General features: G+C 44.3%; 1 protein-coding gene across 1 annotated transcript; it reads right to left on the reverse strand.

The window, feature by feature from the left end:
* Positions 1–1,906: 1,906 nt before the first annotated feature.
* LOC130126084 (serine/threonine-protein kinase pim-2-like) lies at positions 1,907–22,447 on the reverse strand. The gene is made up of 8 exons (XM_056295449.1): positions 22,354–22,447; positions 4,394–4,494; positions 4,167–4,305; positions 3,976–4,070; positions 2,979–3,200; positions 2,598–2,775; positions 2,161–2,337; positions 1,907–1,998 (listed from the first exon to the last, which is right to left on the reverse strand). The coding sequence occupies exons 1-8, from the start codon at positions 22,445–22,447 to the stop codon at positions 1,907–1,909; spliced, it is 1,098 nt and encodes a 365-aa protein (XP_056151424.1).
* Positions 22,448–27,555: the final 5,108 nt, after the last annotated feature.

Genomic DNA, 27,555 nt, shown 5'->3' on the forward strand with positions numbered 1-27,555 from the left:
GGGTTGAAGTTGTTCTGTTGATTTTTCTAAGCTTTAACAGATTGACAGCAATTTTTGAAGACATGGTCTTGTTTCTGAACTGCAATATCACCCTCTTTAGCTTAATCTTACTAAGAGAGCCATACCATTCATTCATCCATCCATCATCCAAACCACTTATCCTACTCTCAGGGTCGCGGGGAAGCTGGAGCCTATCCCAGCAGTCATCGGGCGGCAGGCAGGGAGACACCCTGGACAGGCTGCCAGGCAATCACAGGAGAGAGCCATACCAAGCTGTTAAAATGTAGGTCACTGCTGACTCAACAAAGCAGGTGTAAAATGTATTGAGGGTTGACTAACTGACATTAAGTCTTGTGGGCTTGTTAAGGAAAAACAGCCTTGATTGACATTTGGCATGCACTTGGTTTCAAAGATCAGTTTGCTGTGTGTCGGTTCCAGTGTGGGAAGATGGCTGCACAAATTCAGGTTTGTGGCGGCCGCTCCCAGTGCTGGTGTCGGAAGATGGCGACGCTAATTCACATTTACGGCAGCCTAACCCAGTACCATCCATGCAGTCTTTGTCCACTTCTGCATCCAAGTTTTGTCTTTGTTTGATAGCTGGGAGAGCTGGCGCCGGATCGGCTGGGAGAGCGGGGCAGGCTTAGCTATCTGCTAGCCCATGCAGACCGCCAGTTCTGATAAAACCGAGGGCGGTCTGGCGGCATCCTCACCTGGCGTTGACTGTAGTGTTTTTGATGTCATCGTGAGGAGTGTGGGGAGGTGTGTCGAGGGTGTCTGGCTGGGAGGGCTAGCGCTAGATCGGCTGGGAGAGTTTGGTCTGCTTTGTCCAGTGGGCTCGGGGACCACGGCCCCTGCCTGGAGCTGCACCCAAGGAGGAAATGCCAAGGGCATTCTAACAGGATGCGGAAGCGGGGCGGGCTAAGCTAACTGCTAACCCATGCAGACCAGCAGTTCCGACACTCATCCTGGCTGGCGTTCGTTCCCTTGGTCAGTTATTTTTTTGTTTAGTTTTTATGTATGTTTTAGTTTGGATATGTGTGTTCTTGTAGTGTTTGGATGTGTTTTTGTCTTGTGTTGCACTGCTGTGGGCTGGGGAAATGGCATTTTGTTTAATTTCACATACGCAAGTGCATGAAGTGAAATGGCAAATAATAAAGAGTTCCTGTGATGGTACCCAGCTCCACTCTCTGTGTTGTTGCTACAACAGTAAGATGTTGTAGATGGGATGGTGCTTCACCAACGTCAGTGACCACTTCCTCTATTTTCTCTCCATTCACATCTAGAAGATTGGCTGAATGCTGTTGACAATCGTTTACAGAAGACTGAAGTGTGTACTCAGAGTTGAAGGTGTCAGAAATCGATATGAGGTGCAGCTCTGGGGGCCAGTGGACCACACATGGCCCCACTACCAAAAAAGAAGGGTAAACTAATCCTAACAGAAATGAAGCCATGAAAACTGGACTAACAGATCCACCTGACCCAAGTTTAAAAGGTCAAAAAAACAAATGAAGTCAGTCATGTGTAAGTTATTAGTGTTAGTCTCATTTGCTGGCCACAACATGTTGACCACCATATTCTGAAACATAATGCATGAAAGAGCATCAACCCCTAGGTGGCGCCATCTGATTAGTTCTGAAAATACATGAACGCGATACCTGCAGCTGTTGTATTCTCCCACAATCAGTAATTGTTTCCTTATCTGGTTTCAAGACGAAATAAGTTGTTGTGTTGTGTACATTTAAACAAGCATCTTAACTGAGAAATAGTTATATTAAGACGTTACTCCATCAAGCATCCATCAACAAAAAAATATTTTTTTAATTTCCAAATATTTTTTATACTATGTACATTATCACACATGACCAGACTGTAACCAGGTCATGACACACAGCTGAACGTGGCTGCATCAGTTCAGCCAGGGGTGGCGCTGCAGCTCCTCCAAGGAGGGTCGTTCTACGGGACACTTGGACAGACACTTCTGCAGCAAATCCTCACAACCTGGAGAGAAAGACAAGGATCACAACCACATACAGTGTGTGTGTGTGTGTGTGTGTGTGTGTGTGTGTGTGTGTGTGTGTGTGTGTGTGCGTGCGTGCGTGAGAGAGAGAGAGAGAGAGACATCATGTTTACATGCATCAAGTGTGCACATGTCCATCTTACCTGGGGACAGCTTGGCACTGATGTCAGGTTCCTCAGAGATAATTTCCCTTCTGGTGTTAAATGGGGCCGCGCCACAAAGAATTTCGTACAGCAACACGCCCAGCTGCCACACAGTGCAGGCATCTGCTCTGTAGCAACCACGCATGAACCACTCTGGTGGAGTGTATAGGGTGGTGCCTACAATACAGAGACAGAGAGAGAAGAGAGAGAGAGCGAAAGAATGGTAAGGATAAAGGAGAAAGAGGGCCAAAGTGGGAAGGTCAGGCATTGTGTAACTTTAACAATAAGTACTTCATACTAGTAGTATGTGTAGTAGTAGTACTTCATACTAGTAGTATGTGTAGTAGTAGTACTTCATACTTGGACATAGTCCAGCAGAGAAGGCTAAAGACACAGGCAAACATGTGAAACGCAACAAAGTGAACTCAGGAAGTTACCGAAGAACCTCGTGTAGAGTCCATTTTTCAGGAGGCAGCCGCAACCGAAGTCGATGAGCCTGAGACGTGGGGTGTCGGTGCCAGTCTCCACCAGGATGTTCTCCAGTTTGAGGTCCCGGTGGAGAACTCCTCTGGCATGAACATCTGCCATCATGCTCACCAGTTGCTTCATGAAGGGCTGAGAAACACAGAGAGGGAAAGAGAGGTAGAAACAAGAAAAGAATGAGAAAGGATATGACATCACTGTCTGGATTTATCTATTGGGGGTACACCCCACAAACACACACCCCAACACCCGCACACATAAGCACATGCTGGCCCATCCATCTGTCTGTCTGTCCATCCATCCTCCATCAACCATCCATCTTTTCACCCACTCACCTTAGCCTCCTCCTCCTGCAGGGAGCCCCCCACAGTCTCGAGGTAGTAGAAGAGGTCAATAGAGGGGACGGGTCTCTCCATCACCAAGACCAGGTCTCGCTCCACCTCAAACCAGTCCACCAGAGTCACGGCTGAATGCTTACCGATGGCTGCTGGTTGACCTCCTGCAAGCACCATCAGCATCACCTCCAGGGGGCAGCGCTGCAGGTTCCCATCAATAATCTGAGAAACACAAAGAGTTGTAATGAGTGTCTGAGGACCACCCATCGATGCCGATGAAAATAAGACAGAAATTAACGGTGAAACAAGGCAGTGAAATGTGATGAGAGCGTGTGGATTTTAGATAGCTTTGGGTAACTAACTAGGCTCACACTAAAGGATGAGGGAAGAGTAATAGAGGTGTTTTGTTTTAAATATGCATCACATACACTGAGCACACGGGCCGCTAATGAAAGAACACAGGTTTGAAATGACGTTGATGTTTCAAGATATGATGAGGACGCGTGAATTTACCATTGGGATCATCCTGGTTGCCTTTTCCAGGGGGATGTGTTTTATTGCCACCTACAGCACACACACACACACACACACACAATCTACTGAGGATATGTCCAGCACATACAACGGGGTATGTAGGTCATGTGTTTGATACATGTGGCCTACTGATACTGTATGATGTGAACGTGAACCTTTAAACATCAGTGAGTGCTTCTTATGTTTATTTTCAAATCTGTACTTTGCGTCCGAGCAGCTGGACAATATTGTGTAGCTAGCCTATATTTTGTACGGCAAGAAGGTAGATAACTAGCATGTGCAAGTCTTGCATCTGCATGATGCCATTTTGTGTAAAATGATACTGGGCGCTGTAATAGCTCATCAGCTTACATTATGTTGGCTGTTAAAGCAACGAAGTACTCCTGTCAATTAAGACCCCCCCCCTCAAAAAGGACATAGATTAGAGGTCTTGTGTCCCCACGCCACTGTTTGTAAGTCTTACCTGTAAATTGTCCTCTTTGCGGCGGCCAGCATAGACGGCGCCAAAGCCTCCTTCACCCAACTGCTCCATTTCCTCGTATTTGTCCTCAAAGTCAGCTAAACACACACACACACACCTGTTTATCTGTCTATCTGTATTTATATGTGTCTGTCTGTCTGTCTGTCTGTCTGTGTTATTGTGTATCAGCTGACCTCTGCTGTATGACTTGGCAGTTCTTTTGGACTTGCAAGGAACGGTGTTATGTGAGCCACCCTCATTTTGATTGTGCTGGCGACTCTTCGAGCAGGCGCGGCTGGCTCTGGGGCTCTGCCTTTGGACCGGGGTATCCTCCTGAAACACAGGGGTACATGAAAAGATGAAAACATGGACATGTCTGACTCTCATTCTTCCTCCATGTACATGTCCGCATCCTCCTCACCCCCTTGCGCAGCTCTGCTTGAGAGCTGTTTGATGCTGTCCTCCTTCTCTTAGCTCCCTCCTTACTCCCCTCTGAGCTGATCGTCTCTCTTTTCCTCTTTGCTAGGATGGAAGACAGACGGGCTTATTTCTGCTGTGTTGCAGAAATGTTGAGACATCCATACATGTGTATTCTCAGTATACCCAAACAGGGAGTTCACAGGTCTCAGATCAGCAGGAACCATGATGAAAAGGTGTGTATCATCAGCATAACAATGGGTTGCATTACACACCATGTAATATTTGAGACCTGAACTTTGTCTCAGAGACCAGTGTAGAACCTGGCTAACCCCTGAATTTAGACACCAACTGGCTAACACTGATGTCTTTGCAACCCTGGGTGATTCCTCATTGGAAGAGGTAGAGCACAGATGTGAGGGGGAAGGGATTACACATAACCATCAGGCTTTGCTGCTGACTGTCAGACAATCTTGAGAGCTAAAATATTACACGGCTGTTTCAGAACAAGTTTGCACGTACGAACGATTGATGAATGAGGCCCGTGTTTTCAAATAACTTTACCAAGTGGAAACATATAAAGTTTAAACCACAAGGGCACAATGATAGGGAGACGTTTCATTTGCATAGCAGTTATAATTACCAGAGGAAAAAGAGGACTTGAAACCTAGCAGGTACAAACTAACAATGTGCTTGAAAGGGCAACCCACTTCTCAAGCCTCTATGTATCAGGATATTGTGAAAAAACTGTTGTCTGTGCTGCTGGTGGCATGAAAACCAGAATGAAAACTGTTGTATGACAATATATAAATATTGATGCAGTCAGTTACTAAGAAAGGAAAGACTTGAGGCTGACTAATCATGGCAACGTTATGACATTTCTTCTCAAGCAAAGGTTTAATAGCTGAGAAAAGGTTGCAAGAAAGTAGGATTATGTTCATGAGCCCTGCAGATAGAAGGTAGTGGGGCAAGGTGGAGGGCCTAAAATGTGGTGCAGCCTTGTGGAGCAGACTAGAGTTAGGGTTTACCATGATAAAATGTATCATGCAACCCTCAGGAATGCACAGTGTGAAACAAACAGCAATATTCTGCCTAAAGTGCAGGACTTTCCTCTGGGAAAAATGACACATTCTTCACAGTTAGCCATGTTAAAAAACTCTCAGCATTGGTAGTGGAGGGTCCCCCCCCTTTTTTTTTCCTCCCCAATTGTACTTGGCCAATTACCCCACTCTTCTGAGCCGTCCATCCCCTCTGCCGATCCGGGGAGGGCTGCAGACTACCACATGTCTCCTCCAATACATGTGGAGTCGCCTGCCGCTTCTTTTCACCTGACAGTGAGGAGTTTCGCCAGGGGGACGTAGCGCGTGGGAGGATCACACTATTCCCCCCAGTGTCCCCTCAAACAGGCGCTTCAACTGACCAGAGGAGGCGCTAGTGCAGTGACCAGGACACATGCCCACATCCGGCTTCCCTCCTGCAGACACGGCCAATTGTGTCTGTAGGGACGCCCGCGGCCCTGAGAGAGGATAAGCGGTTTGGATGGTGGATGGATGAATGGATGCCCGACCAAGCCTGAGGTAACATGGGGATTCGGACTGGCAATCCCCATGTTGGTAGGCAACGGACTAGACCGCTCCGCTACCCGGACGCCGGTAATGGAGGGTTGAATAGATTGTCCCTCTGAAGAAAAGAGTTTTCGTTTTGCACTTGAATTTTCCTCTTTTTGTAGATCGTCAATGATTATTTTTGAGGTCAAGATGATACAAATGACATGTACAAACACACAACGCTAGTGTGGAACCAACAGATAGTGTTAGATATCCTAACTCTGTCTTAACAAATGTATTTGAGTCCTTCACATCAATTCATAGTGTGTGACAAATGCATATGGCTTTTAAATTAAACATGGACTCGACATATTGCACAAATTTGTGGACATACTTACAGCTCATGATAATAGCAAAGTGTGTTAGAATATAAGGATGTGAAAATCCGGACTAAAACGAACAAACTGATATAAAATAACTAGAAAGATGTGTTGAAAGGTCTGCTCTCATGGGTTGTTCGCATTCATCTGGATTGACAGGTGGCCGGAACTTGGTAAGTGCATTCCGTCAGCCATTATGATGTCACGGAGTTCCATTTTCTTTCTAGGCTAAAGGTCACGTGTAGCAGCCAGTTTTAAGCAGATAAACAAAATACGGTAATAAATAATCATTATATATTCTGAAATATATTATACTTCTACTACTACTACTACTACCACTACTACTACTACTACTACCACTACTTTCGGCTGCTCCCATTAGAGGTCGCCACAGCGGATCATCAGGTATAAAATATATTATATACTACTACTACTACTTTCGGCTGCTCCCGTTAGAGGTCGCCACAGCGGATCATCAGTTATAAAATACATTATACTGAAATATACTAATATATATACTTAAATATATATAATATATATTTATATTATATATATATATATATATATGCTCAAATATATTATATTAATGAATTATAATCTATTATTAAATTGTAATTATAATACTGTCAAATCAGGCTGATGTACTTATACTATTATACTAATACTTTAATACTCATATACTATACCAGACTCACAATCCACTAACAATGCTCTCAAGCTTATCTGTCTTGTCGGCAAATATCACATACATAAGCCTGAAGTGCTTCAGATCACACCCAATATCCGGTTGTTTTGTGTTGAACTACATCTCTTTGACTCTGTTTCTGAGATAACAACGGACAAAAAAAGCTATTAAGACCTCTCAAATAATAGGGAAAATAAAAATACTTTCTAATAAAAATATATAGATTGCATAATATACATTTAAGCTTCCATCTCCCTCGTACAGTCTGATGTTGTCAGTATTGGTTTTTGTTTTATCTTTTTTGTTTTAATATATTTGATATTGATGTCTTATGTATAAATACAAGATGTTAAAATGGTCATTTCTCTACGTGTTAAATTGACAGATGTATTTCTCTGCATATTTGCATATGCCACATATACCACATATACCATATTCTCTGCATGTATCTGCATATACCACACCAAACATGTTGGGTGTGAACACGTGGATCTGAATGATGTTGCTCTTCTAAAAGCAACAAAATAAATAAACGAATTACTTTGTTTAACACGTTACCTTTAAATACGACGACTTAAATCTCGCAGGCATACCATCTCACAGTACTGGAAAATATAAAAGGTGTGACTTTTCTTTCCCTGGTATGTGTTAGAATGGCATCTCTAAATGCTACCGTTGACCTGATGGAGTCAGTAAATCAACAGACTGCACTGATCACAGATCCACTAGACCAGACCACCAGACACCCGATAGACATCTCCTACTTGAGCATGGCTGATCCCAGCACTACATCTACCTTAAAGTAATGCTACACTCCTGGTTTACACATTAATACCTTTTTAAAGACTGGAGAGTAAAAAGTGGATATGTACTAATCCCTGGTTGAATATTCAGGAAATGGAGGGAAGACCGCAATCTGGAATGAGAACGCTATCCAGACAAGACGCGGAGGAGGAGAATAAAGGGCTGTTTTGTGATGTATCTGCATCCCTTTTCCACGTTCTCTGAGACAACATTGGCCAGAATCTCAGCCAACTCAAACACTGTCTGGAGAAGAGTCAGTCTGCTGCCCAGGCCTTGGAGTGCTCCCTAGCTGAGCTCGAGAAGGCAGAGGCCGGGTTCCCACCCCTGCAAGCCCTCCAGAGGCACAGCTGAGATGGAAACGAGGGAGATGAGGCTGCCTGGGCTCGGGAGAGAGCTTCCTGGCAGGCAGCAGCGTAGCAGGGGCTGCAGAAAGTACAGGAAGAGGCTGGGAGGGTCGACTGCCTTCTGATAGAAGTGGGGATCACTTTGACCACGAATAACACTCTAGTGACATGCCAGGGTGTAGTGGCGACATTGGTCCAGAGATATCAGGACATAGACAAGGGGCTTGGTGGAAGCAGGAGGGAAGAGGATAAAGAAGAATTTGACCTTCCAGGGAGGGAACATGCATCTCACCAGAAGGAGTCTCACCCCGGGAGAAGGGGCAGATAAAGACTGGGGCTGATTTACTTTGCAGGAGCAGCACATTCAAAGTGGTATAAAGCTGGAGTTAGGATCAGGGGTTAAAAGGAGTACCAGGAACAAACAGAATGAGAGCGAGGACAAGCAGAATCAGGTGGAGGATCGAAGCCAGAGGGCTCAGACTGAGGGCTCCATGCCCAAAGGCCAGGGAAGAGCAAGACAGAAGGAAGAGGTGGAGGTGAAGAGGAGCCCAGTTCAAAGATTTGCCCCCCTGGAGATACTGAGGGAGATAACAGGAAAAGCTGAACAGCTTGGGCTAAAGGACCCCAACCTCCCTGCTGTGCACCAGCGGTATTACATAGACCTTTTCCAGATGCTATATGCAAGTAAATCTTAGCATTTGTCTCATCCTGCTTAGAATATAAAACAGGTCTACTATATTTGATCAGTGAAATGACTAGATATCCAACTGACTAAATACTGTGCTTTAACTCTCAATATTTCCTTTCACAGTCCTTTATGGCAAACCCTGTTCATCTCACAGTCACACAAATGCCAAGACTTGTGCACCAACTCAGTTTGACCTATGTCTGCCAAGACAAAGAAAAACAAAGTGCCCCTTAGCCTTTGTCACAGTCCTGTCATTGTGTGTTTGTCCACAGGATGCATGCCTAAAGAGAGCTGGAGAGCTGTCTAATTTCCCAGCATGCTGAGTTTCGGCTGGCAGCCATACCAACGTGTACCCTGGCTCTGCCAAATGACGGACACTAAGCAGGTATGGACTTGGCTAGTACTTGGATGGGAGACCTCCCGGGAAAACTGAATTGTTGCCGGAAGTGGTGTTGGTGGGCGAGTAGGGGAAGTCTTCTCTCTGGTCCTAATAAAACCAACAAATATCAAATCCCAATGCCCCAGTGTAGTGACGGGGACACTGGTGTAGGAGATGCCGTCCTTCGGATGAGACGTTAAACCGAGGTCCTGACTCGCTGTGGTCATTAAAGATCCCATGGCACTTATCGCAAAGAGTAGGGGTTCCCCGGTGTCCTGGCAAAATTCCCAACCTGGTTCTTCCATCAGACCACCTAATCATCCCCCCATGTAACTGGCTCAGCGATTCCCCCCTCTCCACCTCAAGATGATGTGTGGTGAGCATTCTGGTGCAAAATGGATGCCATGCATCACTCAGGTGGTGCTACCCATTGGTGGTGGTTGAGGTGAGTTAACCCCTTCAATGTGAAGCACCTTGCTATATAAATGTAAGTATTATTATTATTGTGTAATGCATATTCACAACCCAGCATCTCATAAGACAGCCACATCAGAAAAATAGAGGATCTCTGGGAAGAGACCATCGGCGCAAAATATGGGGGGTGGGCGGGGGGTCAGGGAGAACAAGACTCCCCCACTTTTACAAAGTTTGATTTTCCACCACTACTAGATATATACATATGTGTAATATTAGACATACACCCCCTGTATATGCCATCATTTATGTCATTCCCATCCCACAATATGTAAAAGTATTAGTTATTTACAACAACAAAAAAATCCTCCCCCTCCATGTATTTGGTACTGGCCGCAGCCCTCGCATCATTTTCATCTGACGTGACTGGCCGGAGGCACAACACACAACTTTTTAACAGCATCTGGCTGAGGCACCACCTATGGCTTGTCCGTGTAATAAATGTGTGTAGGGGTGATAAATGTGTGATACATTTGTGTAGGGGTGGGGAAAAGGGGGAGAAAGGCCTGAGACCCATCAAGTGCTAAGGGGCCTTAGAGGTAGGCCTATTACAAAAATGCAAATGGCCTTGTCTTGGACCTCCCCCTAAAAACAGCCTTGAGAATATAGTTGAGGAAAAAAGTAGGTGTGCGATGTAGTCTACAATATTCTCCTTTCAGAAATCACCAATATCAACTAGTTCACTACAGCTGACTCTAGGCTACTGATATACCTGCCATTGCTAGATCATTAGTATGGAGTATTAGTAATAATTTATGGAACATTATAGAATTCCCATGTATTATTCTGTTTGTAGTTTTACAATCAACTTAAGGAAACTGTATATTCAATTCAATTCAATCCAACTTTATTTATATCGCTCTACCAGTCAAAAGTTTGAGTACACCTGCAAAACCAGGTTTTTCATGATTATCTATGCTTCAAACTGTGTACGCTTCTCTATAAATGCTTCATATTTCATTATAGGATATGTGTACTTACAAACCCCAATTCCAATGAAGTTGGGACGTTGTGTGAAATGTGAATAAAAACAGAATACAATGATTTGCAAATCCTTTTCGACCTATATTCAGTTGAATACACTACAAAGACAAGATATTTAATGTTCAAACTGATAAACTTTATTGTTTTTTGCAAATATTGACTCATTTTGAATGTGATGCCTGCAACACGTTCCAAAGAAGCTGGGACAGGGGCATGTTCACCACTGTGTTACATCACCTTTCCTTTTAACAACACTCAATAAGCGTTTGGGAACTGAGGACACTAATTGTTGAAGCTTCGTAGGTGGAATTCTTTCCCATTCTTGCTTGATGTGCGACTTCAGTTGCTCAACAGCCCGGGGTCTCCGTTGTCGTATTTCGTGCTTCATAATGCGCCACACATGTTCAATGGGAGACAGGTCTGGACTGCAGGCAGGCCAGTCCAGTACCTGCACTCTTTTACTACGAAGCCCCGCTGTAGGAACACGTGCAGAATGTGGCTTGGCATTGTCTTGCTGAAATAAGCAGGGACGTCCCTGAAAAAGACGTCGCTTGGATGGCAGCACATGTTGCTCCAAAACCTGTATGTACCTTCCAGCATTAATGGTGCCTTCACAGATGTGCAAGCTACCCATGATGCCATGGGCACTAACACCCCCCCATACCATCACAGATGCTGGCTTTTGGACTTTGTGCTGATAACAATCTGGATGGTCCTTTTCCTCTTTAGCCCAGAGGACACGACGTCCATGATTTCCAAAAACAATGTGAAATGTGGACTCGTCAGACCACAGCGCACTTTTCCACTTTGCGTCAGTCCATCTCAGATGAGCTCGGGCCAGAGAAGCCGGTGGTGTTTCTGGGTGGTGTTGATATATGGCTTTGGCTTTGCATGGGAGAGTTTTAACTTGCACTTGTAGATGTAGCGACCAACTGTGTTAACTGACGATGGATTCCCCAAGTGCTCCTGAGCCCACGTGGTAATGTCCTTTACAGGATGATGTCGGTTTTTAATGCAGTGCCGCCTGAGGGGTCGAAGGTCACGAGCATTCAATGTGGGTTTTCGGCCTTGCCGCTTACGTGCAGAGATTTCTCTGGATTCTCTGAATCTTGTGATGATATTATGGACTGGAGATGATGAAATCCCTAAATTCCTTGCAATTGTACGTTGAGACACGTTCTTCAACTGTTGGACTATTTGCTCACGCAGTTGTTCACAAAGGGGTGAATCTGGCCCCATCCTTGCTTGTGAACGACTGAGCCTTTCAGGGATGCTCCTTTTATACCCAATCATGACACTCACCTGTTTCCAACTAACCTGTTCACCTGTGGAATGTCCCAAACAGGTGTTTTTTGAGCATTCCTCAACTTTCCCAGTCTTTTGTTGCCCCTGACCCAGCTTCTTTGGAACGTGTTGCAGGCATCAAATTCAAAATGAGTGAATATTTGCAAAAAAACAATAAAGTTTTTCAGTTTGAACATTAAATATCTTGTCTTTGTACTGTATTCAATTGAATATAGGTCGAAAAGGATTTGCAAATTGTATTCTGTTTTTATTCACGTTTTACACAATGTCCCAACTTCATTGGAATTGGGGTTTGTGTATGTATATATATATATACACTGCTCAAAAAAATAAAGGGAACACATAAGCAATGCAATGTAGCTCCAAGTCAATCACACTTTTGAGATATCCACCTGTCCAGTTAGGAAGCAACACTGATTTGTGAATCAATTTCACTTGTTGGTAAATTGTCTAATTTCCACCAGGTGGAAATCAGACAATTTGCAAGACAACCCCTATAAAAGGAATGGATTTGCAGACCATTTGCCTGTCCTCATCTTTTCTGGCCGATCTTTGGTTAGTTTTTCATTTTGCTAGTGCCCTCACCACTAGAGGTGGCATGAGGCAGTATCTGCAACCTACAGAAGTTGCTCAGGTAGTGCAGCTCATGCAGGATGGCACATCAATGCGTGCTGTGGCAAGAAGATTTGATGTGTCTCCCAGCACAGTGTCCAGAGCATGGAGGAGGTACCAGGAGACAGGCCAGTACACCAGGAGACGTGGAGGGGGCCGCAGGAGGACAACAACCCCGCAGCAGGACCACTATCTGGTCCTTTGTGCAAGGAGGAACAGAAGGAGCACTGCCAGAGCCCTACAAAACGACCTTCATCAGGCCACTAATGTGCAGGTTTCTGCTCAAACAGTGAGAAACAGAATGCATGAGGATGGTATGAGGGCCCGACGTCCACAATTGGGGCCTGTGCTCACAGCCCAACACCGTGCAGCCCGATTGACCTTTGCCAGAGAACATCTTGGTTGGCAGATTCGCCATTGGCGCCCTGTGATCTTCACAGATGAGACCAGGTTCACACTGAACACATGTGACAGACGTGAGAGAGTCTGGAGACGCTGTGGAGAACGTTCTGCTGCCTGCAACATCCTCCAGCATGACCGGTTTGGCGGTGGGTCAGTGATGGTCTGGGGAGGCATATCCTTGGAGGGCCGCACAGACCTCTACGTGCTAGCCAGAGGTACCATGACTGCCATTAGGTACCGGGATGAGATCCTCAGACCCATTGTCAGACCATATGCTGGTGCAGTGGGCCCTGGGTTCCTGCTCACGCATGACAATGCTCGTCCTCATGTGGCCAGAGTGTGTCAGCAGTTCCTGTATGTCGAGGGCATTGATGCTATGGACTGGCCTGCACGTTCCCCAGACCTGAATCCAATCGAGCACCTCTGGGACATCATGTCTCGTACCATCCGCCAACGCGATGTCGCACCACAGACTGTCCAGGAGTTGACCGATGCCCCGATCCAGGTCTGGGAGGAGATCCCTCAGGAGACCATCCGTCGTCTCATCAGGAGCATGTCCAGACGTTGTAGGGAGTGCATACAGGCACGTGGAGGCCACACACACTACTGAGCCTCATTTTGAATCGTCTTGAAGAATTTCCACAGAAGTTGGATCAGCCTATGTCCTCATTTTCCACTTTGATTTTGAGAATGATTCTGAATCCAGACCTTAATGGGCTAATGATTTTGATTTCAATTGATCATTCTTAGGTTATTTTGCTCTAAACACATTCCTCTGTCTAATAAATAAAGATTTTCAGCTGAAATATTTCATTCATCGAGGTCTATATTGTGTTTTTAGGTGTTCCCTTTATTTTTTTGAGCAGTGTATATAGCGGGAGTTTTTTTCTTTCTGGAAACCGTCAATGGTGTTGATAAAGAGCAGCAGAATACCAATATAGATGTAAGAAAAAAAAACTTTTAATACATATAGCAGCTGATGAGTGCGCGACGCACGAAACAAGCTTGTGCTGCTGGTCCGCGGTGGTGTAGCGGTCTAAGCATCGGCTTTGTGTCGATGCAGTTGCCCACTGGGGACGGGGGTTCGTGCCCCGGTCTTGTCAGATGTGACTATGGCCGGACTCGATGAAGCAGCAATAATTGGCACCGCTGTCTTCGGGAGGGGGGCGGAGTCGGCTTGTGTTCTTCGCATGAATGCGACTCTGGGTGTGTCGGAAAAAGCAGTGGCTCGGCCGGAGAGATGCGGTTGGCAAACGCATGCAGTACGAGGGTGGGTGTTTGAAATAAAACAGGGATCGATTGGACACTAAACTGGGAGAAAGAATAAGTTTGTACTGACTGCTATTTATCAAAAGTTTTGTTCCTACACACACACACACACACACATATATTTATTTTTTTGTTGGGGGGGGGGTACCTGGGGAGTTGCACTTAATTTCATTGTACAGTTGTGCAATGACAAATAAAGGCATTCATTCATTCATTCATTCAAAATCTGACGCTGGGCAGGTGCTGAGTGACGATACTGCAGTTCGTCAGTGTGCTGTCTTTTTTTACAGTACTCTGTTTAAATGTGAGCATAGAGAGCAGCAGTCAGTGTCTCAGAGTTTTTATACCGATCTCCCTCAGGTTGAACAGCAGAGTAATGTAGAGTTGGAAGCAGCTCTCTCCTCTGATGAACTCTATGCTGCTCTGCAGAGTATGCAGAGTGGGAAAGCTCCTGGGGTTGATGGTCTATTTGTTGGTTTTTACAAATCTTTCTGGTCGGTAGTTGAAGGGGATCTGCTGGCAGTGCTAAATTATAGTCTCACCAGAGGGCATCTGCCATTAAGCTGCAGAAGGGTGGTTCTCACCTTACTGCATAAGAAAGGTGACCTACAGTCCATTAAAAACTGGAGGCCTGTGTCTCTGCTTTGCACTGATTATAAGGTCCTGTCAAGTGTTAGCAACCAGGCTGAGGGAAGTGATGGAGTTAACTGGATCAAAAGCAAAGCTCTCAGTGTTGGGGGTGTACTGGAGAAAAAGCTCTGTTTGCCTTGGGAGTTGATTTGGAAGGCGGGGGGGGGTTAAAAATTTTAAGAGTGTTTCTAGGTGATCAGTCTGTTGTTCTTAAAAACTGGGAAAATGTTCTTGAAAAGGTCAAAGGTCGGTTAGCAAAGTGGAAGTGGGTTTTAACCAAGATGTCCTAAAGAGGGTGAGTCCTGATCACTGGCAACTTGGTATCATCAATTTTATGGCATCGCCTGTCAGTTATTGACCCCCCACCAGACCTGCTGTCCAAGATCCAGGCTCTTCTTCTTCTGGGACAAACTGCACTGGGTGCCTCAGAGTATTTCTACAAAGTTTTCTGTATGGTTCTACTGAGTTAGTGTGAAGGTCGCTAGCTTGTACCATTTTATGTCAGCTAGGTGGACTGGGACTGAACAAGCAGAGCATGTCACTGTACATAATTAAAAAAACAAAACATACATACCACAACATGAGAAACAGAAGTGGGTATATAATCACAGTATAGGATAAACACCATGAACATTATCAACGATGAAAGGCACTGTGAAATTCGAATATAACTGGTCATTTTTCATCTCAAAGTTAAAAAAAACTGTATTTTATAATCATTTAAGTTCAAGACGTTACAGGATGTAATGACACTCCCATTAACTTACATTCTTTTCTTCTTTTTTTTGACGAACAGAACGCTGGGACACTCCCACCACCTGTTCTACCAGCTAGAGTCTATGACACCTCTTCATATCACTGACTAGAGAAACAGTGTATGACTCTATAATAAGTCTGCTGCTCTCTGTCTTCCAGCACATGGACATTATCATCATCCAACATGGCCTCCTCAGCTTGTCAGTATTACTGCTCTGGAGTACAGGTAATGTACAGTATCACCACCTCTCTGTAGCAGAGATGGACACATCATCTAAAGAATAAGTCTTACTTTTAAAAAAGGGTGATTTCATTGTTAATATTATTTGCTTGTTTCTATTCTTTTTCATTTAAACTTTCTATTGTTTGCTGTTGTGTTACGTTCATTGTCACACATGTGAAGAACCCACAGAGTCAAAGTTGTATGTGCAAATGTGTTTTGTCAATAAATCTGATTTTATCTCACTGAAAAAGAGTTCTGTAATGATTTTAAACCACAATTGTAACTTGAAACATTTTGTTTTAATCAAATGTCTTTGTGAATTGGAATAACTGTCTTGACTAACCTTTACTGCACATATAAACAGGTTTTTTGGATGGGAGTGATGTCATCCAGACCCCTGTACTGTGGAGAAACAAGGGTGAATCTGCCACAGTGAACTGCAGTCATACCAAGGATGTTTCCTACAGCCAAATGTGCTGGTACAGACAGCTTCCAGGGGAAGGAATGAAACAAATAGTCCTTACAACTCCAAGCAGTAAACCTGTGTATGAAAATGACTTCAGTCAGGAGAAATTCCCCACCACCAAGCCAGACGCTCACAGTGGAAGTGTGACGGTGAAGGAGTTGGAACCAGAGGATAAAGGCTTGTATTTCTGTGCTGTCAGCCAACACAGTGATGCAGACGTCCTCCATAGCTGAACAAAAACCCTCATATACTGTAGCATCTAACTGCTGCCAACTGCATGGCTGTATTCTCTCATCCACTGTAGGGGGCGTCTTCCTCTAATTCTCCCACCTACAGTTTGATTCACTCTGTGGACTCTGATCCATGTGTGTACAGGATCACACCACATCACAGACCCGTGGGACCCTCCCTCCACCTGCTGTACCAAATATAAAGCCACTGTGATAACTCCTCACATCACTGTGACCAACCTAACAGTCACATATGAGGTTCTGGTTTCCTTTGTGTTGTGGTGTTTACTTCAAAAGAACTAGCACACACAGCTGCTGAGACGAAGAATGAAGGAAATGCAACACACATTTCACCACCTAAAAGACTTTACTCTTACTATTTCACACCTTTACCAACATAACTGTCTCAACATTTTTTTAGGATTTGGTTTTTCAGTATTATCTGTGATCATCATAGCTGGACAATATGGCTGCCAACTAGGTCAGATCCCATGTCACATGTTACTCCACCAGTAGCTTTATAAGACCATGTCACATTCAGAAAACACAGGACTCTTCATTACAGTCCACTTGACAATACTCTACGAGAGCTACGACAAGTTTTCAGCAAATGTACCGTTTGTTGTTTAAGTGAGGGGACTTTTGGTTGTCTTACAAAATGAAACGTGGACCTCAAATCTTTGTTGTTGTGTAATCCTCCATTAAATTCTATCACTATGATGCTGTTCCATGACGTAGCCTAAGCCTAACCACAATAACATCCATTCCTGTACTGTATATGTCAACTCAGCAGCCCGAGTTGGAGGGGTAGCTGAGGTGTATATGGGGGGTAGGAAGGTGGTTTGATGACGTCACTCTCTAAGATAGTCACGTGTTCAACATTCACATAAATGTGTTGGAGAGAAAAATGGGTTTGCTAAATGATGCGTAGCCTCACCAGAGCAAAGCTGCACAAGTCTAAAGACCATGTACTGTGTGTTGCGGAGTAATAATAATAATAATATGAACTTGGATTATGCCTCGTAGTCAACCACTCAGAACAAACAGCATGATCATCGTTTTTCTCAGCATCACGGCATATGCTTTGGTGTCAGGTAACATCTGCTCATTTATTTAGGTTTTCAAGCCGTTTCATCACCACTTAAACTTCACTTCTTCAGATTAATAGGTATCAACCACCTTTAGAGATACTTACAGTCAGGCTGATAAAGGTTTCCTGACATTCACATAAAATGTGCTGTTTTACAATTAAAAGAGCCAAGATGGCTTGTAATGCCATGTAAACGTTATGCTGTGAAATGTCTCTTCAGTGCCACTATATTCTTCTATTAGGAGAGCTGCGAGGGTAAAGCATGTGACCGTAACGTGCTGAACATGGATCACATACACAACCTGTTGATTTCTGCTCCACAGGTTCCTCTCTGAGGGACCAAGTTCACCAGACTCCAGCTGACATGGTCCTGGACAACAACACAGCACAAACACCCACCATCATCTGTCGACACACTATTGAGAGCTACGATCTAATTTTTTGGTACAAACAACTGAAGAATGGAACGATGCAATACCTGGGACATGTGTATGAAGACAGTGCAAATCCTGTACGTGGACTCTCTGTTCAACTGCAAGGGAACGCAAATAAAGACCAAAACTGTTCACTAATAATTGAAGACATCAGGCTGGACAGCAGTGGGGTTTATTTCTGTGCTGCTAGTCTACACAGTGCTCTGCAACACTGTTCTGCAATACAAAAACCTGCTCCGTACATTCTCACATCTCTGGATTGTAGCAAACGACGCCTCACACCTGCATTAAGATGTTATCACCAATAATCCTCTTCCTTCTCATTCGCTGCCAACACACAACTGGTAACGTCTTTCACAGACAGCTGAAGTTTATGGTTCATGGTTCTTCGGGGCATTCCCATTCCTAACTTACATAAATAAAACGATATCACTACTTGCTATTAGTGTATTTTCTCAAAAAATCTGACACATTAATGTGTTTAAATTAAATAACTGTTAAGCAGTTTGTGTGGCTGTTGTAGCTTGAAAAGTGCAATATAAAACGCAAATTGATTGATTGATTGATTGATTAAGATGGCAGGTTCCCTTTCTGCATCACAGCAACACTTCCTGTTTATAGTCACCAACCACAGCATCATTATATCTCTCATAGGACCACATTAGGCTTAATCACTGTTGTTTGAGAGGTAAACCCTTCTCATATCTGAATACAAAAACAGGCTATCATTCACCCAGTTCTGCTGGTACTTCTGTCTTATAGCAACAACACATTTCATGCCAAAGTGCAACACATAGAAACATGAAAAGTTGTGAAAAATGACAAGGACTCCAGCACAACATGTTTACATGCAGCTCCTCATCATGACTTTTCTTTGGGAAGTTATTGGATATTTGTCAACCATTGCTTGTTTGCACCAATGCATCTAGATTCAGAATCCACATACAGGATTCTTAATGGTGGTCTGGTTAACAACACTTCTATGGCATGACAAGAGCAGAGAAAAGCTTTCAGCAAGTTTCTGGTTTGGTTTTATAAGAGTCCTACAATTTTGTTTTGGTTTTTTCCTCATCATCATCAGGTCGAGTATCCTCGGATGGCTCTGACCCTCTCACGCCACCCGTCTCGATCCTGCAGAGCAGCTGAAAGATCCTCAGATGGACATCCTGTGTCGTTGACAAGTTGATTGATGTAATTTCTTGCAGGCCTTCCCACACATGTCTTTCCACGTGTGGGTGACCAAAGCAGAGGGTCGCTTGCAAGTTCTTCCTTGCTCCTCCAGCAATGACCAGCAAATCTACTCCTTTGTTCTCGGATAGTGTTTGAGATGGCAGGTATAAGGTGACGCAGTGGTTAGCGCTGTCGCCTCATAGCAAGAAGGTCCTAGGTTTGAACCCCGGGGTTGTCCAAGCTTGGGAGGTCATCCCAGGTCCTTTCTGTGTGGAGTTTGCATGTTGTCCCCGTGTCTGCGTGGGTTTTCTCCAGATGCTCCGGTTTCCCCACCATCAAAAACACATGCACGTTAGGGTTAATACTCCTGTCTGTGCCCCTGACCGAGGCATGGCAAGATGAAATGGAGTTGGTCCTGTTAATTGATATTAAATATAACCCGAGTGTATTTTTATTACTCTGTATGTAACCAAGGTATGTATTTGTATTACTCTGTATGTAACCAAGGTATGCAACCAGAACAGAGGGTGAAGAAAGCCACATTCATGTAGATGAAATATATTGCATGCCTCGCACTGAATGTGGGTAAGGGAGGGGGTTGCCCTCCTCTGGGGCCTTGGGAGAGATACCGTGTCTGGTGCAAGGAGGGCCCCCGGCTAAGAGCTGCAGGTCCAAACAGGATGAGCACGCCCTAAAGCTCAACCATGAAAGGGAGCATTGACCAAACATAGTGGACAGGAAAATCAAGGCCATGTGTGATGAATGAACAAGGGAGGTTTAGCATATAAAGAAGCTCACACACAAAGAAAGTCAGACACACACGACGGATTGGCAGTGTGTCTCCAGATCTGTACTCAATAAAATCATTTTAATCTCCTAAGACGTGGCGGCTGTTTTCTTCACATCAACGGAGCCGGGGACGAGGACCACGAAGGTGATTCTCAACAGTCCCCAGGCGCAGCAGGGCAGATGCCCACTTCTCCTGGCTACACAGCTAGGATGGGTCAAATGCAGAGGAAGAATTTCTCAAGGGAGATCAATAAGTAGTGAAACACTACTACTACTACTACTGCAGCAAGTACAACTGCTACTGTTACATCTGCTGCTACTACTACTACTACTACTGCTAAACTGCTGCTACTTCAATAACCAGCACAGTATATGTAATGGTATGTGCCTACCGGGCCAGTAGGTGGCAGTATTGGTATATCTTGTTTATTGTAGAGGGTTAACGTTCATGCGCAGAACGTTCTCGGATCAGAACACGTGACAGCCATGTCCCATGTGCTACATAGATACGTCTCTAGAAGGCGCTCACTTATTTTTGAAACCCACAAAGCAGCACTGTACAGTCACATAAGCTACAAACGGATTGGAAGATGAAGCAGAAATGTCCAGCTACGAAATGAAGGTTCAGTTTATTATACATCTGCATGTGTAAGGTTATTCAGAGCCGGCCCAGGGCATAAGCCAACTAAGCACTCACTTATATTTGTGTGTGTGACCTATCATATCAGTAGTAATCACCAGAAAACTAAAACTAAATATTGTGATATCATGTGTTTTTGTTTATCCTCGGTGGATTCAGCTGTGAGTGAGGTCTTCCACACTGTTTGATCCACATTGGGACATTTTTCCTCTTGTGTTTTAGGCTTAGGAAAAGCCCAAAATACGACCCCACCCTCCAAACTTTTAGGATATCTACTGTCTGATTTCAGGTACCGTAAGCACATCGCTTCGGCATTTCCTCGATAGCTTGCCAGGCCTCCCCTGCTTAGTAACGGTTACTAACGTAGCATTGGACAGTGGCTGTTCTAGGGCGGGGCTTAACGAAGGGTCAATTGGCCAGCTACAAACTGGGGAGAAAAAGGGGGAAAAGTGGAAGGAAAAGAAAAAAGAATTACACTTCCTACACAAAGAAAAGAACTGGGCATACAAAAACGGAAACAGAGATCAGTACAGAGCAGCCAAGTGTAAGTTGCGTGCTGCAATAAGAAAAGCAAAGTCCAGCTACACAACAAAACTTGAACAACAATTCTCTTCCAGTAACTCCAGAGCAATATGGAAAAAAACTTAAGGAAATGGCAGATTATAAAAAACGCCCCTGCTCCCCTCCAGATAATGACAATAACCTCCCAAATAAATTAAATTAAATACGTTTTAAGTTTGAAAAACTTATTCCACCAGCCATCCCCCCTACTCCTACTTCAATGCCAACCTTCTGCATCCAGGAGGATGAGGTGACAGCAACATTCAAAAAGCTGAACATTAGGAAAGCAGCAGGGCCAGATGGTATCAGTCCTGCTTTGTTGAGCCACTGTGCAGCACAATTGGCCCCAATATTTTCCACCATATTTAACACCTCTCTAAGTCAATGTACAGTCCCACAGTGCTTCAAACTCTCTACTGTCATTCCTGTGCCAAAGTCCTCCAAGATCACCTGCCTCAATGACTTCAGACCGGTTGCCCTAACATCTGTGCCCATGGAAGCATTTGAGCGCATCATTTTGTCACACTTGAAATCTTGCACCTCCCCAATGATGGACTCATATCAATTCGCCTATCAAGCCAACCAGTCTGTTGAGGATGCAGTTAGCATAGCCCTGCACCATGCCCTGCAACACCTGGAATCACCAAACACCTACGCACGCATCCTGTTCATAGACTTTAGTTCCGCCTTCAACTCCACCAACCCACTCAAACTCTTTACATACTCTTGGATATGAACAATGACCCCGCCATATGCCACTGGATTCAGAGCTTCCTGTAGAACAGGCAACAGAGGGTGAAGGTTAATAACCTAACATCCCACCCTCTTACCCTCAGTACAGGTGCTCCTCAGGGCTCTGTTCTCTCCCCCTGGCTCTGCTCAATTTACACCACCCACCAAACATCCACGGATAGCGCTGTGAAAATAATAAAATACACAGACAACAGAACCATTGTAGGCCTCATCTCCATTTATCAAAGAGTATGCTAAAGGCGTGTAAAAAAGTCTCCAACATGAAGGAGCTTCAGAATGATGTTATAAAAGAATGTGGGTGTATTTTTAAAGACTTTTCCTCAGACAAGCTTAAGTAAAAATTACACACCTTTTTCCTGGAATTGCAGAAAGTCAAACTGTCCCTCAACCTCCTCCAACTTCACGTACTTCTGCTGTTGGCTGTTCTTCACCTGGACCAGCATTTTTACTGGGACTTGCAAGGAAGAAAGGGGGAAAAATACAAATTTAAAAAAAAAGTGGACAACTACAGACACGTGTAACGCGTGTGCGTGATGGCACGCAGTAGTTGCGGTCACGTTGACTTTGAACCGCCATGAAAGAAAGACACAGCGCGACCCTTCAGCTCCAGCAAAACCAAGATTTATACAGTAAAAACACAGCTTTGCTTTTCCACAGCCATGAGCTTGATGGCAACTGTTGTTACATCGTCACTGATAAAGCTGGAGACGGTTTTACTAGCTAATGGCTAGCTAGTGTAAACTACTGATAAGACACGTTAGCCCCTAGCTAACGGGTCTGACCCTTTAGCCGAGCGGTTAGCGATGTCGCCTTGTGGCGCAGTACACCCCTTATAGAATCCCGCACCGGGCAAGAAAATAACCGGTTACATGAATAACAAAACGGAATTCATCAGTTTGAAATGCAGACCATAGTATCTTCCCAAAGAATTCCCTTCAATTGTATTAGTTCGTGTTTACATTCCACCACAAGCTAATGCTAACACAGCCATTAGCGAACTTTCGCAATACATTTCCTATGTTGGAAACTCCAACCCTGACACGAGTTTGTCTGTTTTTGGAAAAACCACCAAGGTAAAAAATCTGATTTTGTGTCTGTGCAACAGTGGTGGGATATTGGAAAACTCCAAATAACACAACTGTGTCAACACTACACTCTGTATGTCACACAAACCTTAATGAGTTTCAGTGATTACTCTGGAGTGTGAAGTAGAGGAACTCCAAGGCTTAGCTGAGGCCACAGGAGACCAGCACCATACTGAGGCACTGGCAGTGAAAGGTCTCGTTTAAACACCCTGCTGGGTGTTTCAGCTCAGGGGGCTTTGGTCAGGTCCCGCTTTCCCATGTAGCCCAGATGGATGACCCATCACACTTTTTCTTTGGCCTGGAGTGTAAGAATGGACAGAAGAGGTTCACTCACGGATTAAATGTGGTGAGGGGGACCAGCTTCATATTCCTTGGCACACACATCTCCCCGGATCTCACATGGACTGTCAATACAACTTCCCTGGTGAAGAAGGCACAGCAGTGGCTGTACTTTCTAAGGACACTGAGGGGAGCTAATTTGTCCCAGCTGCTGCTGGTGTCCTTCTTTTACTGCTCCATAGAAAGCAGACTCATTTATGGCATCTTAGTGTGGTGTGCCAGTTGCACTGTGGCTGATAAGAAAGCTCTGCAGAGAGGGATTAAGTCAGCACAGGAAACCACTGGCACACAGCTGCCTTCACTTGAGGACATATACACATCCCACTGCCGACGTCCGACCACAAACATAATCAAGGACTCATCTCACCCAGACAACCACCTTGTCACTCTGTTGCCCTCTGGGGGGAGCTATAGGTCTTTCAAGACCCGTACCTCCAGACTTTTGAAAAGTTTCTACCCAAGTGACATGAAAGAACTGAACTCTGTTACATAACAAACTCTAAGGTTGCAACAACATCCTGAAACTGTGCAATAACACCTGTACATCTGCCATGTGCAGTGAATATGCTGACTCGGGTTAGTGCAATACACACACTATCTATCTAGTGTAATAAATATTACACTTGTTTAGACACTTACAGGTACATTATGTTGATTGTGCTGCAAATGTGTGTCTTTGTATTTTGAGTATATACATATATATATACACTCACTGGCCACTTTATTAGGTACACCTTGCTAGTACCGGGTTGGACTCCCTTTTGTCTTCAGAACTGCCTTAATCCTTCGTGGCATAGATTCAACAAGGTACTGGAAACATTCCTCAGAGAGTTTGGTCCATATTGACATGATAGCATCACGCAGTTGCTGCAGATTTGTCGGCTGCACATCCATGATGCGAATCTCCCGGTCCACCACATCCCAAAGGTGCTCTATTGGATTGAGATCTGGTGACTGTGGAGGCCATTTGAGTACAGTGAACTCATTGTCATGTTCAAGAAACCAGTCTGAGATGATTCGAGCTTTATGACATGGCGCGTTATCCTGCTGGAAGTAGCCATCAGAAGATGGGAACACTGTGGTCATAAAGGGATGGACATGGTCAGCAACAATACTCAGGTAGGCTGTGGCGTTGACACGATGCTCAATTGGTACTAAGGGGCCCAAAGTGTGCCAAGAAAATATCCCCCACACCATTACACCACCACCACCAGCCTGAACCGTTGATACAAGGCAGGATGGATCCATGCTTTCATGTTGTTGACGCCAAATTCTGACCCTACCATCCGAATGCCGCAGCAGAAATCGAGACTCATCAGACCAGGCAACGTTTTTCCAATCTTCTATTGTCCAATTTTGGTGAGCCTGTGCGAATTGTAGCCTCAGTTTCCTGTTCTTAGCTGACAGGAGTGGCACCCGGTGTGGTCTTCTGCTGCTGTAGCCCATCTGCCTCAAGGTTCGACGTGTTGTGCGTTCAGAGATGCTCTTCTGCATACCTCGGTTGTAATGAGTGGTTATTTGAGTTACTGTTGCCTTTCTATCAGCTCGAACCAGTCTGGCCATTCTCCTCTGACCTCTGGCATCAACAAGGCATTTTCGCCCACAGAACTGCCGCTCACTGGATATTTTCTCTTTTTCGGACCATTCTCTGTAAACCCTAGAGATGGTTGTGCGTGAAAATCCCAGTAGATCAGCAGTTTCTGAAATACTCAGACCAGCCCGTCTGGCACCAACAACCATGCCACGTTCAAAGTCACTTAAATCACCTTTCTTCCCCATTCTGATGCTCGGTTTGAACTGCAGCAGATCGTCTTGACCATGTCTACATGCCTAAATGTATTGAGTTGCTGCCATGTGATTGGCTGATTAGAAATTTGCATTAACAAGCAGTTAGACAGGTGTGCCTAATAAAGTGGCCGGTGAGTGTATATTTTAGCATTTTGTGAATGGACAGCCTACACCTGATTATCCGAATCCCATAGCTGCTATCCCTGCACCTGTGCAGAGGAAGGAACATTACAGAGGTTGCCGAAAGCCTCCAACAAAATGGTGACGAGCGATCAAAGTAACATTAACAATTTCATTGAGTTTGAAAGGACATGACATTTCTTTCTACCACGCAGTTTACACACAACTTTTAATTTCATAGATTGATCAAGGAATATGTACATGAATGCATTTGGATTGCTAGGCTACACTGAATGAATGCATTTAATTTTGTATCAAAACCCACCCCAGGATTCCCGCTTTCTGTCTGTTTAATCCGTGAGTGAACCTCTTCTGTCCATTCTTACGCTCCAGGCCAAAGAAAAATTGTGATGGGTCATCCATCTGGGCTACATGGGAAAGCGGGACCTGACCAAAGCCCCCTGAGCTGAAACACCCAGCAGGGTGTTTAAACGAGACCTTTCACTGCGAGTGCCTCAGTATGGTGCTGGTCTCCTGTGGCCTCAGCTAAGTCTTGGAGTTCCTCTACTTCACACTCCAGAGTAATCACTGAACTCATTAAGGTTTGTGTGACATTCTGAGTGTAGTGTTGACACAGTTGTGTTATTTGGACTTTTCCAATATCCCACCACTGTTGTGCAGACACAAAATCAGATTTTTACCTTGTTGGTTTTGTCCAAAAACAGACAAACTCATCGTTGAAGTTTTTATCCTCAAGTAGGGCCGTGCTAAAATGCCAATAAACACTATTGGGTTTTACACATTTTATAAAGACAGAAACCATTACTAGTGAGGGATCAGAAAAACCAGCAGGGCTGATAACACAACTTTTGAATACATTAAACTGATGTTTAAAACAATAAAAACGATCAAGCCTGGCCCTAGACATCAAGTTATGCTTAACATGTGTCCCGGTGTATTGTCTCTGTTTGTTATGAAAACCTCTCCATCCATCACACAATTCAGGAGCCTCAATAAGATGAACCAGACGACTGGGAGAGGCAGCCTGAGGCTGGTCCAGTCTAACCTGCTGTCCTCAGTACAGTTAAAATCTCCCCCAATAAGTAAATACTCCTCACTCTTACATGTCTCATTAACTTCATTGTGATTATTGTGCTTCACATATTTAGGAGAGGAGAGCTTGGGAGCAATACAGCAGGGTAGGGAGACGGCCTCCATGTTATACACCAAGCTGTCAGTCTATACTATGAGAAACTCCCTGACTAAACATGTTAACCAAACTAGATGACTCCACATCCACAGTAGGCTTCAACTGTCAGAGGGTTTTTATCCTCGGCCTCCTCTGGTTCTTCTGATTTCCACAAAGTCAAACACTGAGTCACTGAGAACCTTATAAGATTTCTTGCAGCTAGATAGAGAATGACATTAAAAAATATTCTGGTTTTCTTTGAATGTCAAATTATTAATATATTTTTAGTTGCATGTCCAAGGAAAACTGGAGCCTGGCTGGAATATTAAAGGTTGTAGTTAATATGAATGTAGAAATGTTCAGTGCAGTTAATTAGAAACTGGCTTGAAAATGTAAATTATATTACACCGGTACCTGGAACCAAAGCAAAGGCAGTTAAGCTGAATAAAACGATGATCATGGTGTTTGTTCTGAGTGGTCCAAGTTCACACTCTCATCATTTCTATGGAAACATTATGAAAGTCGAGCCGTGGTTGAATCTGGTGTATGCAGAATATTTTAGTAAACTCATTTAATCTCTACCCTGTTTATCAGCATTTTGAACACCTGGCTATCTTACAGAGTGACGTCATATCACCGTCATCTCACCTAAAGCCCATTTTCTCCTCAGCTACACATCCGACTAGTTAGTACAGATAAACGGATGGGATTTCATTGTCATTAAGCACAGGCTTTTCCATGTAACATCATCATCGTGATAACACTTCATGAAGAATTAGACAACAACAACAAAACAAAGCAAAACAGTAGGACTATTATGAAATCAAACCAGAAACTTGCTGAAAGCTTTTCTCTGCACTTGTCATGCCATAGAAGTGTTGTTAACCAGACCACCATTAAGAATCCTGTATGTGGATTCTGAATCTAGATGCATTGGTGCAAACAAGCAATGGTTGACAAATATCCAATAACTTCCCAAAGAAAAGTCATGATGAGGAGCTGCATGCAGACATGTTGTGCTGGAGTCCTT

This window comes from Lampris incognitus, chromosome 16 (assembly GCF_029633865.1).
Source record: "Lampris incognitus isolate fLamInc1 chromosome 16, fLamInc1.hap2, whole genome shotgun sequence".
Taxonomy (NCBI): domain Eukaryota; kingdom Metazoa; phylum Chordata; class Actinopteri; order Lampriformes; family Lampridae; genus Lampris; species Lampris incognitus.

What these genes read in the sequence shown, in the direction of transcription:
- LOC130126084 (XM_056295449.1), bottom strand. Translation starts at nt 22,447, where the DNA reads ATGCTGGTCCAGGTGAAGAACAGCCAACAGCAGAAGTACGTGAAGTTG. An exon ending in TCTGCAATTCCAGGAAAAAG is followed by an intron (nt 4,495 to 22,353) that starts GTGTGTAATTTT and finishes CTTCCATCCTAG; the next exon opens with CAAAGAGGAAAAGAGAGACG. An exon ending in GCAAAGAGGACAATTTACAG is followed by an intron (nt 3,201 to 3,975) that starts GTAAGACTTACA and finishes TGTGTTTCTCAG; the next exon opens with ATTATTGATGGGAACCTGCA.